General features: G+C 34.5%; 1 protein-coding gene across 10 annotated transcripts in view; it reads right to left on the bottom strand.

Annotated features, from left to right (window-relative positions):
- SRPK2 (SRSF protein kinase 2) overlaps positions 1-15,039 on the bottom strand; it is a 253,606-nt gene that overhangs the window by 34,899 nt on the left and 203,668 nt on the right. For 9 of the 10 annotated variants that reach the window (XM_031938721.1, XM_031938724.1, XM_031938726.1 and 6 more), the window contains 3 exons: positions 8,072-8,172; positions 7,868-7,975; positions 354-423 (listed from right to left, as the gene is read on the bottom strand). In XM_031938721.1, coding sequence (XP_031794581.1) covers positions 354-423; positions 7,868-7,975; positions 8,072-8,172 — 279 coding nt within the window. Of the gene's footprint in view, positions 1-353; positions 424-7,867; positions 7,976-8,071; positions 8,173-14,606; positions 14,756-15,039 lie in introns of those variants that run through there. The other variant, XR_004229621.1, reaches the window with a different exon arrangement.

The raw sequence follows: 15,039 nt of genomic DNA on the forward strand, positions 1-15,039 counted from the left end.
ATTACCACATCGATACAAATTAAGAGGAATAAAGCAAAGCTCAAATGTGTGGAGCTTCAGAACTAATACAATCCATTATTTCTCAGTCAATTTTCACTCATATGCAAGTCTTACAGAGAGAATAGTTTAGTTCCTTCAGTCTGCTTTTAAGTAAGCTGCCTGTAACTCCTGGATGGGATCTGGGGTCTGCCCTTCTACTGCTACTGATGTGGCTTAAAACCAAAAGAAAAAAAATCTCAATTTATGTTTGGAAATCAAGGTATACCTTGTTTATGTACAAAATCCCTCCAGGAATTATATAGCTCAGAAAGAGAGCTATGCCAAGAGTAAGTCTATAAACAAGAGAAGCTCACCTTCATCTCTGGAATAGTCTTCACCCGAATGTGGTTCAAACAAATAATCTCCAGTTGCAAGCTCAAACGCCTGGAATACAACAGATGACATAATTCAAAAATATGTTACAATGAATTGTCAAACTGGATACATGGAAAAGAACCAGGGTATGAATCAAACCAAGCAGTTTCTTAGGGACTTAGCAATAGATTGATCTCCCTTAGTCAAAAGGCCTCAATCCCTCCTTCTTGGTGAACAAGGCAATGTGGTAAGCACTATCATCATTTTGCAGAAAGTAAAATTGAAGTGGTATCACTCAGTCAATTGATTGAATCATTAAGTCAGACTGAGACTTCTTCCTACTACTTGGTATCAAAAGCCTTTCCCATTACTGAAGTATATTTAATCAGCTTTTTTTTAGTCCACTCAAAAAGAAATATATGGTACTCCTTCACAAGATAATGGAGAGCACCCACTATCCTCCCCTTTCCTGAGCAAAAACAACCACACAAAACATTGCTGCATGGCTGAGAGCCGCCCATCCTAAATAGAAAGCAATTGATCCTAATTTTCTTCACTTTTCCCATAGAGGCTCAGGATGTAGTCTTAGTATGAATGAACCTCCTAAAAGCAAAATAAAACAGATTCTGATTCCTCATTTCGAAAGCACCAAATAATAAAACTTTTCCTTCTTCTCCACATTTTGATTGACCATCTTTAACCATATTGAGAGAGGTGGTCAAGGATATAGTACCTACTCCTTTTTTGCTTACAGAGGGAAGTTACCAACATTAATATATCACAGTTACTGAGTATTTAGATTACTTGTGCCATCATAAAGAGTCCTGCTCAAAAGCCTGTACTTGAGACAGAGTATAATATACAGAGGTGGAAAAGAGAGTTAAGAACCCCAAAATAGGAATTGATTAATGTTAATTTTTCATAAATTCCAATTTTTATATATAATGAATCACAGACTTTTATTTTGTTGAAGTCAGTTCCCATGTTATACTGAAGGCTCAAAGACTCTGATGAATGATAACAAAGCACATTCACCTTAAGTTCCCAATAAGCAACATCTTACCTATACTCTCTAAGGTAATATACCAAATGAGAATTGTGAGGAAGGAACCAATTAACATAAGTGACTCTAAACATTGGCAAATAAAAACTTAGTGCTGGTAAAAGATACCGTTAAGGAACAGACCAATCTGACTAAAAGTATATTTTTGGCAGCAGTTTGTTTTTCCTTAGCTCCAACATATCAAATGGTGTACTTTCGGATTCAATCTAGCATCTATTCAGGAATGCATTTCAGCAGAATAAAACTTTTAAGCACATCTTTTCCTTTTAAGTAAAAAAAAGGACATTCACTTGCCATGAAAGGGACAAGTAGGGGGAATTCCTTATTTCTATAACAATGAGTGAGCTTAAATCTGGGAATGAGAAAAACAAATACTAAATCCCAGGCACCAAATTCTTTTCAAATGACTCAATCAATCAACAAGTATTTATTATCTATTACAATATCAGGCACTGTGTTAGAGACTGGGGATACAAGTATAAAAAATTTTAAAATTACAACTCTCATTAAGTTTACATTCTAATGGAGGAGAAAACATTTATTGTGTGTGTGTATGTGTGTTTGAGTATGAGTACACTATATATGTACATGTGTATATGTCATAAATATAAAGTGAACAAATTTAAGTAAATGCAAAATGATTTCATACAAAGTAATGTGGAAGAAGAGCTCTTGAAATTTAGGAGCTGAGGTGCAGGAAACAGTAAAGAATTCATGTAGAAGATGGTATCTAATTCCTATCTTAAAGGAAGAAAGGAGGATGTAAGAAGAAAGTACCTTGGAGTACTTTCCATGGAGACATGAGAGAGAGAGAGAGAGAGAGAGAGAGAGAGAGAGAGAGAGAGAGAGAGAGAGAGAGAGAGAGTGTAAAAACAATTAGAAGACTGATTTGACTGAATCTGAGTGTGGAATAAAAGCAACATTTAGTAAGTCTGAAATGAGAAACTGGAGCCAGGCTGCAGGGATTTAAAAGCTAAAGAGAAGAGTATTTATTTTATTCTAGAGGAAATAGCTGATTGAGTATATAGTCAGAGATTTTTTAAGGAAAATTAATTTTAGCAATGGGATGTAGGATGGATTGGAGTGGTAAGAGACTTGAGGCAAGGAAACCAATTAGGAGACTGTTACAATAATCTAAGCAAGAGGTGATGAGGGCCTAATAATAGGTAATAAGGTAATAGATGCGAATAGAGAGAAGGAGCTGGATTTGAGAGACATTGTAAAGATAGAAACAGCAAGATGGCAACTGAATGGATATGGGGTGGTGAGAGAAAATGAAAATTCACTAAGTGAATGGAAAGATGGCAGAGTCTTTGACAGAAACTGGGAAGTTTAAAAGAGGGGAATGTTTGGGAAAAATTAATTCAATTTTAGATGCAGAATTTAAAATGTCTTTGTAACAGTTTGAAATGTCCAATAGACAACTGGTAATGTGGAACTAGAGCTCAAGGGAAAGATTGAACCATACACACACACACACACACACACACACACACACACACACACATCATTTAAATAGAAATGATAATTAAGCCTATGGGAACTAAGCTTAATTAACAGAAGAGGATAGAAGGGCTGGGACTGAAGTCTGTGGATATTCCCAGTTAGGGGCCATGGTACAATCAATCTCCTTTTCTTGCATCTCCTTCATACTCTAACTCATCCTTCACTCAGCTATCACTGAATCTTCCTAAAGTACAAGTGTGACCATGCTATTTTTTCACTTCACTTCAAACCACAGAGGATCTCTATCATCTCCAAGATCAAATATAAAATCCTCTGTTTTATTTTTAAAACCTTTCATTATTTGATCTCTTTCTGGCATTTCTCCCTCTTTTACTTTATTAATAACACCAGCCTCTTCACTGGTCTTCACTGGTCACTGCACAACATTTTGTAATGTTCTTGGTTCGGTTTTCCTGGTGTCTCTGGAAGCAGCTTTCATTTCAGTTCAGTAATCACCACAAGAATAGCCATGTGTTAAAAGTCCAAAACCTTTATTGTATCTTTCAAAGTCTAGTCTCCTTTCCAAAGGCCTGGTTAGCATTCTTAAAGGCCTTCTGGAGTCTTGGTTTCAGTGGAGAAATTAAGAAGAAGAGCCTGCCACAAGGTGGTGTGAAATGAGATGAATGAATCTGAATCCAAGGGCTTGTGCTTCAGCCTCCAGTCCGCTTGTGTTCTCTGGCTCTATCTCTCAATCAACCTAGCTGAGACTCCCAGCTTATATGCTTTACACTGGCATTATATCAATAGGAAACCATTATTTGTTGTAAGATTAAATCAATCATACTGAACTTAGAGAACTATTAAGCACCATGCTAAACTAGATAACCATTGTCACTTAGATTCCACTTAATTAGTACCTTGTAAGAATCCTTGTTTCAAGTTCAGAGTTCTGGCGCATAACAACATTCCACCCTCCTGACTGAACCTTTTCCCTGACTAAACCTTTTCCCTGGCTTCCATGACTGGAACTCTCTCCTCATCTCACTTGCTGACCTCTCTGGTTTCCTTCAAGTCTTAGCTAAAGTCCCATCTTCTACAAGATTTTTCCAATCTGCTTTAATTTTACAGTGTTTTCTTTGAGACTAGCTCCAAATTATCTTTTATATATTTTGTTGGTACATAGCTTCTCATGCATATTGTCTCCCTTGTTGGACCATCAATTCCTTTCCTATCATCACCAGCAGATGGCATAATTACTACCACCCACCACCTTCACCTTTACCATCAACATTATCTCTTTCTCTCACTTCCATTCCTTTCAATATACTACAGTAATTTCTAAAATGAAATGATCCTGGAGATTTCTGCAGTAGGCTTACAACTCTTTTTTTTTTGTTTGTTATAAATTAGAATATCCAAGAAATAATTCACCACATATCTCTATTGCTATTTTGTTTACAATCTCCCCCCCCCCATTTCTAAAAACTTGGATGTTGCACTTATAATGAATAGCCCAAGAAGATGTAGGCATAGGATGGATAAGGAGAGGTCTTTGGAATGGAAAGATCCTCAAGAAAAGAGACTGACAGGCACCACGGAAATTACAGGCATAAGTCATAAAAGATGAATCCACATATTCATAAGTCTAAAGAAAAACTTTATTAAATGAGGGATATTCCCAATTACACAGTTTGAAGTATATTATTATAAACATTAACAACATTTGGGGAGGTTTCCAGGCTAGAGTTAGGAAAAAAGACTAGAGAAAGTACCAAGACAGACACAACAATTAGACCTGACAAATGGGCAAAAAGAGAATAGAGGGGGGCCTTGGTGCTAGCAATGAATGCAGGACCAGATGATGTCATTTTGCCTATACCCATTTCTAAGTTATAATTCAAGGGCAGAGAGTAGCACTTTCAGTCAAGAGGGAGAAAGAATCCTGAAGAGCAATATCACTCTTGGTCACTAGAAGATCAAGAGCTGTGAAGTACTTCCAGTATCAAAATAATAGGGATTTTGAGGAACAGTATCACTTCTGGTTCCAAGGGATCAGGGACCCTGAGCAACAACAGTACAGTTTCCAGTTCCAAGGGATCACGGGCCCTTTTAGGGTAGAGATAAGAGTACAGACCAGGAATGTAGTGACTATACCTTTCCTTAGATCACACCATTCTGGAAGCATCAAAAAACTTCCAAACCCCCAGAACTCCTCTGAAAAAAAGCTGTGTAGAAAAAGCCTGAATCTTGAGACAATACTTCTCCCTAGCCTACTTGCTCCCTTCCACCCCAAATCAGAACACAGCACAACTTTAATATGAAACTCAAAATCAAGAAACATGGTAGTAAAATGAGTAAACAACAATAAAAGAACCTAACTATAAAAAGCCATTAGGGTAAGAAGGAAAAATCAAGATACAAACTCAGAAGACAATGAAGTAAAACAGTTACAATCAAAGCCTCAAAGAAAAATATAAATTGCCTAATAGTACCACATTTCCAATAATGTTACAAAATACTAATCATCTGAATATGGAAATGTTTAGAAGAATTATACATGCTTAACTTATATCAGATTGCTTGCTGTCTAGGAGAAGAGGAAGACAGTAGAGAAAGGGAGAAAAATTTGAAATATGAGGTTTTGTTTTGCTTTTTTTTAAGGTGTTTTTGTTTTTCCTCTCAAGGAACCATACCTCACACCTTTCAGCATATTTTCAAAGGATAATTTCAGAAAATTCTGGGAAGAGTTATAAAGTGGGATATGCAGAGCTGGGAGAACATTTTACACAGTGATAGAAGTGTTGTGAAGATGATTGGCTACTCTTGATTGAAACAGTAGTCTACTACAATTCTAGGGGAAGCACGATGAGAGAATGCTGTTCATCTCCAGAAAAAGAACTGGAAAACTTTGAATACAGACTGGAGCATGCTTTTAAAAAACTTTTAAAAACTTTTTGGGTTTTTTTGGTCTGTCTTTTCTGTTGCAGGGAGGCCGATTTGGAGATATGTTTTTCATGACTTCATGAATATATAGTTGGTGTCAAGTTGCTTTTTTTCTTGGGGAAGGGGAAAAAGCAGGGAAAAGGGAGAGAATTTGGAACTCAGGGTTTTAAAGAATATTTTTTTAAAAATTGTAATTGAGAAATGATTAAAGAAATAAATAAAAATTTATCAGATGAAAAAAAAATTTGGTACTTCAAATATGAAACCCTAATTCACTGACAGGTAGAAACAAATCACTTCAATCAAGACATTTAATTCAATTAGCACTCATTAGGTACCTATGTGCCAGGCACTATGCTAGATCCTAACAATACAAATATGAACAAAAGTTCTTGCCCTCAAGAACTTTATAGTCTACTGGACAGAGTGGAAATAACATGTGACTGATAAAAATAAAATATACACAAGTAAATACATGGAATTTCCAGAGGATAAGAAAAAGTTTGAAGAGAGATGAGGATTCCAAAGGGAAGAAACAAGGAAATACCAACTAGAGAAAACAAGAAGGGATGGTATGGGGACAGGCAGAAAGGTCAGATTTAGAAAGACAAAGCCTATCTCTGTATCTAAAGAAAAAGAGTTCAAGAAAAATAGGAGATGCTGTTGAGAAGATATATGGTACAAAAATGAGGGAAAGAAGCAGCTTACAATAAAGAGCCTCAATATTACTAAGTATGAGACAAATTTCTCTCCTGAAAGAGGGAAAGAACATAGGTAGTTTGATGGGAGAAGAGAAAGTTTAGAGTAGAAGTTGTAAGATTAGAGAGAGTTTCAGAAAACAGAAAAAAAAATAGTTGTACAGCAGCAGTTGAAATTAGAAAACAAATTTATAGTACTTCCAATAAGCACAATTGTGTGATTTGAAGCCCATGAATAGGAATGAAGGAGGTATTGCTAGTAATTCAGAGATGGAAGATAGAATGTGGCAGGAATTACCTCTTTAAATATTTGAATTTCCATTGCTTAGACTAATAACTGGCACACAGTAAGCACTTACTTAATAGATGCTATGTTTTTCATTTCTTTATTCATCCATCCATTCATTCATATATAAGGGAGCAATATGAATTGTTTAAAGAAATATTGAAGCCAAATTATGGGGAGTGTTAAACGGCAGGTTAAGGAGTTTGTATAATGTTCCATATTATTTTTTTGAATCCAACAAAGGAAAAGAAAACACTGCTTCATTTTCAACAAATTCTCAAAGTAGGCATACTCAAAGTAAATCCTAATTTTTAAACCTTAATATAAAAAAGATAACACAGAAGGTACCATTTATACCCAAGTTAACAGTTTTTAGTGTCATTCTAGATGGTGGTAGTAGAAAATCTTAATTCTTACAGCTCTTCAGCCAATATGAACCAAAACGGTTACTTAATCTCTAAAGGACAACAGTCTTTAGATACAATCAATTACAATCAATGATAATATGAATTCTTTGATAAAAACACTCTGTAAAAGAGGATATCTTTCTGTAAGTAAATACCACACAATCTTTAAAGGAAAGCAGCATGACAACAGACAAGAAGGAGGATCCCAAAGTTTTTGCTAGGGATCCTGAAACATCAAATTACGTCACAGTACACAAAGAATAACAGTGTTAACATTTGTCAAAATTAAGTTTGGGAGAGGCATTGGAGGGATGGCAGTTAACTCTATTCTTACTTAATGGAAAGCAAAACTGATAAATAGACAAAATATAAGGTGGCAGAAAGAATTATGATATTCTTTGTAATCAATCTGTAATTTCATCAATAAGTGAATGAATTCCCTCCACTGAGACACATCATCAACTGTTCTGTAAATAAAGAGTTCAAAGAAAGAATATTTCACATTCTTCTTCAACATAATGTTCCAATGTATAAGATCCCTTAAGATAAAGGGAATCCTCCTGCAATCTAAGGGATACTGCCATTACAAATGGAAAGCTTTATCTTTAATGATCTCAATCAAGTGAATTTACTCAATCCTAGAGATTGAAATGGTGAAGTGTGTTCTTACCATACAAGCCGTACTCCATATATCAGCAGGTGTACTATAGCCAGCTCCTATTAAAACTTCTATGGATCTATACTGACGAGTCTGAATATCTTCTGTGAAGTGCTTGTGCTGGAATGGAAAGAGCAGCATTAAAAATGTTAAAAAATAAAAATTCCAAACAAGAAAAATTCATCAAAATATGTATAAAGAGATACTCCTACTTACCACCCAGCAAGCATTTCCCAGATCAGCAATTTTAACTCTAATTTTATCTGCATTTCTTGGATCCAGGGGATTCACCAACAAATCAGCAGCCCGGGTTTTTGCTGGCATAAGCAAATTGCAAGACAGTAATTTTGACAAGTCATTTTCGATGTATGAATAATTTTCATTTCTAACCAATCTAAATTCAGGGAAGGTTGGGGATATTCTAAGAAATAAAAAGATAAAAGAGTTTCATGGGTCCTGTTTTGGAATATCTACTGGGGTCACTATAGCATTTAGTCACAATGTAGGAGCTTGCCATATTTCTGATTTTTCTCCAGTGAAGATCAAGGAGTTGGTGTAAGATTTTTGATCAACATGGTAACATAGTACGTACTCTTATAGACAGGATAAGCTTTCTCCTATATAGGATAAGCTTCCTCTTGTGTATTCAACTCCAAATCTTTAACCAAGGTATTAATTCCTCAATAAGGTAAATTTAAGAAATGGCAAAAAAAAAAAATTACTTATAGCATTTGCTTTATCAGACATCATTAATCCCAACACTATATATAAGCATAGTTTATTTCCCTTACCTTACACTGGTGTGATATTAAATTAAGTGACAATGAGGAACTTTGAGATATCTGGATAAAAGGTATGATATAACACTGTAATTCTCTCACTATCAACCCCTATTCTCATATGAATAATGAGAGTTCAGGAGGCTTTTTATACAACCAAAAGAGACTTTTGCTTATTAAAAGACTGAGACCTCCATGTAAAAAGGATTCTTTTGTTTTAATGAAAATGAGAACCTAACTCAATTAATTAGATATTAACCTTACTCTGGAAACATTACACTAGGACATTCTGATTTATGAAAGTTATAAATAAGTTTTCAATAATTTCTACCATCATTTCTAAATAGCCTCAGGCCTGAACTTTTTGCCCTAATATACATGCACATTGACAACTACTCATAGGATAATTTTTGCCTAAATATCTCACTAGTCACTAAAATACAATGGTGTTGAAACTAATTTTATTATCATTTGTCCTATTCTTGTTCTGTTGGTCAGTCAATGAGCAACTATTAAGTCCACGCACTGTGCTAAGCCCTAGAGATACAAAGGAAGGCAAAAGTAAAATCCCTAACTTTGAGATACTAACACTTTAATAGAAAAGACAACAACAAAAAAAAAGGTACTTACAAAACACAAGCAATGTAAATGGAAGATAACTACAGAGGAGGACTCAAAGTGGAGGAAAATGGAAAAGGGCTCAAATAGCATATGGGATTTGAGCTAAGCCATAAAGGAGGCCAGGAAAGCCAAAAGGGAGAGGGGAGAGCATTCCAGGCATGGAGAACAGGCAATGGAAAGGAACAGGATTTGGAAATGAGTGTTTCCTATAAAAGGAAGAGCAAGATTAGTGTCTGTGAATCACAGGGTAATTGTAGAGAAATAAAACGCAAAAAGACTAGAAAGTAAAGAAGAATCTAAATTTTGAAGGGCTTTCCATGCCAAATAGATTAGATATTTGAGCTGCCAGAGTTTACTGAGTTGAATGGTAATATAATCAAACTTTCAATTTCAAAAGGTCAACTATGACAAGCTTAGAGGAGGGATAGACTGGAATGAATGATAAGGAGATTCAAGACAGAGGAACCAACCAGAAGGCTACTATAGATATACAGGTATAAGATTAATAATGATTTAATAGGGCCGGCTGCTGTGTTAGTCAAGAGGACATATATAGAGATACTAACAAAGTAAAAAATGACAAAGATTTGACAGTAGATTGGACATGTGAGGTATATGAGAGTGAAATCTGAGGGTGAATGGCCAGAATAACTGGAAAGATAAGAGTGCCCTCAATGGTACTGAAAAAATGAAAATAGGAAAGATAATGAGTTCTATTCTGGACATGTTCAACACATTCAATCAAAGAAATAATTGGTGAAGTTGAGAATCATATGCATATGGATGATAACTACAGCTACTGAGGCTGAGATTACCAAAGGAGAAAGCAGAAAGGGAAAAAGAAGATTTAGGAAAAACTCTTGGGGGACACATCCAGGAATAGTGAAAATGACTTGGATAAAGATTCAAAAAAGAAATAAGAGCACTTTTAAGAACCATGTGACCTTAAAATTTCCAGGAGAAATAAGTGATCAATAATGTCAAAGGTACAGAAAGATTGAGAAGAATGAGGATTGAAGGAAAAGCCATTAGATTGCCAATGAAGAGATCATTGGTAAATCAATCTTCTTCCTGTATATGAGCAGCAAGATGAAGGATTAAAGTTTTTCTCTGATCCCATGAGCACTTAAGCCTCTCCAAAACAGAAATTATGTTCCAAAGATAAAGCAGTTTTAGGACTAAGACACCAACATACACGTGTGTGTGTGTGTGTGTGTGTGTATTGTGTCCAGGAAAAAACAGTAACAACAGAAGAAAATCTGACTTTCAGATATATTAAACCACTTCAAATATCTGTGAATGCAAAACAAAGGAAACTGATCCAATATTTGATCAGAGAGCCCCCTGGAATATAAGGAAAATATGAAACCACAACATGTTGTTCTTGAATGGTTTAAAAGGGAAATCAGAATAACAAGAACAGAATACATGGCTTGCATGGCTAAAATAATGAGTAGAATAGAAAAACTTGTATAGGCAATAGCAAGCCCTACCAAAGGAAAAAGAAAGGGAATAATAGATTGGGAATGCAAATTCATAGAAGTAAAGTACAACCTAGAAGAAGAGAAGCAAAAACAAGAATATTAAAATATGTTCCCTTTGCAAGCAAAACATAATGATCTTGAAGACAGTCTGCACAAAGATAACCTAAGAGAACTACTGAGAATTTCTAAATAAAGAAAAAAAATTTTTTGATTGAAAGAATTCAGATAGCCTCCAGAAAAAAAAAACAAAAATCAAAACCAAGGTTACAAATTTCAAGACTACATAATGGTTAAGTTTAAACACCAATTCACAAACAACAAGTTCAACAAATTAACAGGAAAAACATTTTCAAATACAAAGGAAAGAAAGAGCATTCAAATAATGCAAGATTATTCTGTATCCACTAGAAAAAGGAGGAGGAAATGAATTAAGGAGTTCAAAAGATCTCAGGATACAGCTGAAAATGTTTTTTCCCCCCTGCAAATCTGACCTCAATCATACGTGGAAAAAAAAAAAAAAGATGGATGTTCAATGAAAAAAAAGAATTTGAAACATGTTTTACAGAGAAAATCAGAACATGAGATTTGGTTTTCAAACAGCCAAAACAAGAGAAATGAAAGGGGAATGAATAAATGCAGTAGGCAAGATTAGCAACAGTGACAACAAAGAGTCCAGTAATAACACAATTTTCTAAATGCAGACAAGATGATAGCAATGAAGATGGAAATCTGGTAAAGATAACAATGAACAGACAGATATGAAGCATTATGGACAAAATCTAGAATTACCTTCCCTACAAGCAAATCAAAACTTTTTTGTTAAGACATTACAATGTGGACAGGGTAATAGAGGAGAAGGGAATGAAAGAAGAGTGTCTCAAGTATCAGAGTCAAATCAAGAGCTAGCAATGAAGGGAAGGTGATCTTTGTGGCTTCAGAAAGAGAAGAATCTATAAGATACTAAGTGCTTCAGTGTCATATATTAAATATGATACGATACATCATATCTTTGCCCCAAAATCTCCAAGAGCTCCCTACAATGTCCTGAAGAAATTTCAAACTTTTTGCCTAGCATTGAACATATAATTATAATCTCTCACACCATTTTTACAGACTTACCTCATATCTGAGTCATATTCTGTAATCCACTTAAACTGGTCTATTCTCTATATTCCAAACCTATTTTATTTTATGCCCTCCTACTTCTCTGTTTTTGTTAATGCTGTTCTTTATGCATAAACCATTTTCTTATTTCCCTTCTCATCTCGTTGGGTGGCTAAGCCATTCTTCAATGGGCAATTCAATGAGACCTCTTACATAAATTTTTTTTCTGATTTTCCCCTGCCACAAACTGGAAAACACTTTTACTTATCATCTTACAAAGCACTTTGTTTTTGTAACTCTCTGCTGCTGAGCATTACAGTTATCTGGGTTTGTGTATTATTCTTACTCCTTATAAGTTTCTTAGGCAGGAACCATGTCTATTTAAATGTTCCATCTTTTCCAAATATTAAGTATGATGCTCTACAAACAATAGATGCATAAAATATTTGTTTAATTAATAAGCAAATGTATGTGAACTATACATTCAAACATTTGTTATTAGCAGAATAGTTTTCTTGATAGCATGTGATTCTTGAGTTGCAGCCACGATTAGAAGTTGGAATGTGATAGCTATTGATACATGTTTGTATCCATGAATCATAGACTGGAAGCTAGAAGACCTCATAGACCATATAGCTCAACCTCCTGGTTTTATAAATGAAGAAATTGAAGTCCAAAGGGATTAAAAGACGAATTAATGGACTGATTGCCACAAGCCAAATAGGTGGTAAGCAGCAGAACCAGAGTTCAAATCCATTCAGAAATATGATTGTACTGAATGGTGGGTTACAATCTAAAAAATAGGGTGCAAATCTCCCTGAAGACTCAGGCTCATATAGTTATGTTCTTGCCAAGTTATATTCTTGCCAGGTTAAAATAGCTTAAACTGCAGAAAGAGATTCCCACTGGTTGATGTGATCCAACAATAAGGTCCTTCAACAAAGAGGGATCAGAGAAAGCAAATGAAAAAAAGTAGTGAATTCTGCAATTCCTGAAGAATTCCAGTGAAATCATCTCATGAAGAAATTAAAGCTACTGACTTTAGCATGTGCTTGGGTTTTTGTCTTTTTTCCTCCTCTCTTCCTCAATAACCTGGAAATTTCATTTATTTTTCATATACTTCAGTGTATTCATGACCTTATTAATATGGGAATCCTCTTCAACAGGGCAGATCCCAATTCAGCCAAACACTCACATCTGATGATTCTTAATCTGATTTCCTTGTTATCACAGAAGATCGTGACATTAGCTGTACAGTTAGGAAGATGTTCAATTATTACACTTTGTGAAATAATTGTCATGATCACAGATCTAGAACCACAGAAATTATTTTGTGCATCCTCCTCAATTTACGAATGAGGAAACTGAGACCGACAAAGGTGATGTGACTTGCCCAAAATCACATAGGTTCTAAAAGCAGAAGACCTGGGATTTGAACTAAGGATCCTACAATTACAAATCTTGTAATCTTTTTGTTAACTGTATATAATACAAGTAAACTCTGAGAAAGCATATAGTGACAGCACTTTCATAATTTGATTATATTAGTCTACTTGTAATCACTAAACAAATTATCAAAATGATTATATTGCTGATAACTTATCAGTTCAAAAAGACTAATAAAGTGAAAATTATCTCAATGCAAAATTCTTTCTCAACAATACAATATAATAGATTTTGATAAATCCAACCCCACATAAACCCAGGAAATGATATAAAAATATCATTTTGTCCAATTTCTCAATTCTTTATTCAAAATGGTAGTTGCTCATTCAATATTGAAAACCTATGTACCTGAAGTACATTCAGGGAAAAGCTAACTACATAAAACGAAATCATTTCTCTTTCATCCATATTTTACTTTCGACTGTGAAAATATTCATTGATAGTCATTTTCTTGTTTTCTTTGAAAACAATAATCTTAATTCTGTAAAAAGCAAGTCATTAAAACAGTTCTTTTCAAATCAAAGAAGGGAAACAAAGAGAGAAGGAAAAAAATCTTTCAGAGAGATAAAAGAGATTTGACTGGGTTTTAATACTTTTCTTTCATGTAACTTTCATTTTCACTTCTAGTTTCCTTATAGCATTTCCTCGAAGTTAATTTGTGCACATACTACGTTTGAGCTTAAAATATGTTGATGAAGTATATAAATGCTAGTTAAAATGATGTGGTAATATTTTAGAATAACACAAGATATTGGAGGGAAGAGAGGGATTGGCATTTTTGAACAAAATAGAGGAATGAATCCTATTTAACATCCCTAAAATGCTGGGTTTTTAATTAATACACATTTCATATAAAATGTGATCGATATTTTTCCTTTAAAGAATCAATGTTGTCTTACAGGTCTTCTATTCACAAAAAGGTCCCAGGGAACTTGGAACAAGTTTGGCCTATCATGAAAAAGTTGTCCTATAGGATAATCTATGTTAATTGATCTTTCTCTAGTATGTATACCTTGATTTACCCCAAAATATCCTGAAAAAACTCTGTGGAAATTATTTTGAAGTTATATCAAAATTAAATCACTACAAAGTTATGACAAATTGTTAGTGAAGAAATTCTTTAAAGAAATCACAAGTTTTTTATTTGTCTTAAATGTTTATCTACTGATGAAATAAACCTGAATTATTAGCAAGAAATCACACAGTTTAGTCCAATTCATACACTCACAAATATCCTCTCTTCAACATAGTCAACAAGTTTATCAAATCTAGAAAATTCCAGCAGGGAGGTCAAAGTTGATTACTACTGGCACAAACCTCTTCCTTGTGGTTGGAGGGCAGATATCACGATTAATCATCTTGTCTCTGTCTGAATACTTCCTTTTCTATTTTGCTCCCCTGTATGCTTTTTATAAGTGTGAGGATATCTTGTTCTTATGTCCTCCTTGGACTATAACTGTGCTTTCCTAAGAGAGTGGTAAATTTCAGGACCTTCAAGGAATAAAACCAACAGTCTACACAGAAGTTATTATATTATCTTTAGGGCTTCCTGTGAAAGGAGCAAAGCCACACTGGACGGAAATTACTATTACAAAATCTTAGAAATGTAAAATCTCTCAAAAGTAATAAGATACATGGATCATAGCTTTAAAGTTGAAAGGTAGCATAAAGTATTTCTAATCTTACAAATATAGAAACTGAGGCCCAGAGATATAACTTGACTAAGACTTACACAATCAGTAAGATGAGC

Source organism: Sarcophilus harrisii, chromosome 5 (assembly GCF_902635505.1).
Source record: "Sarcophilus harrisii chromosome 5, mSarHar1.11, whole genome shotgun sequence".
Lineage (NCBI taxonomy): Eukaryota > Metazoa > Chordata > Mammalia > Dasyuromorphia > Dasyuridae > Sarcophilus > Sarcophilus harrisii.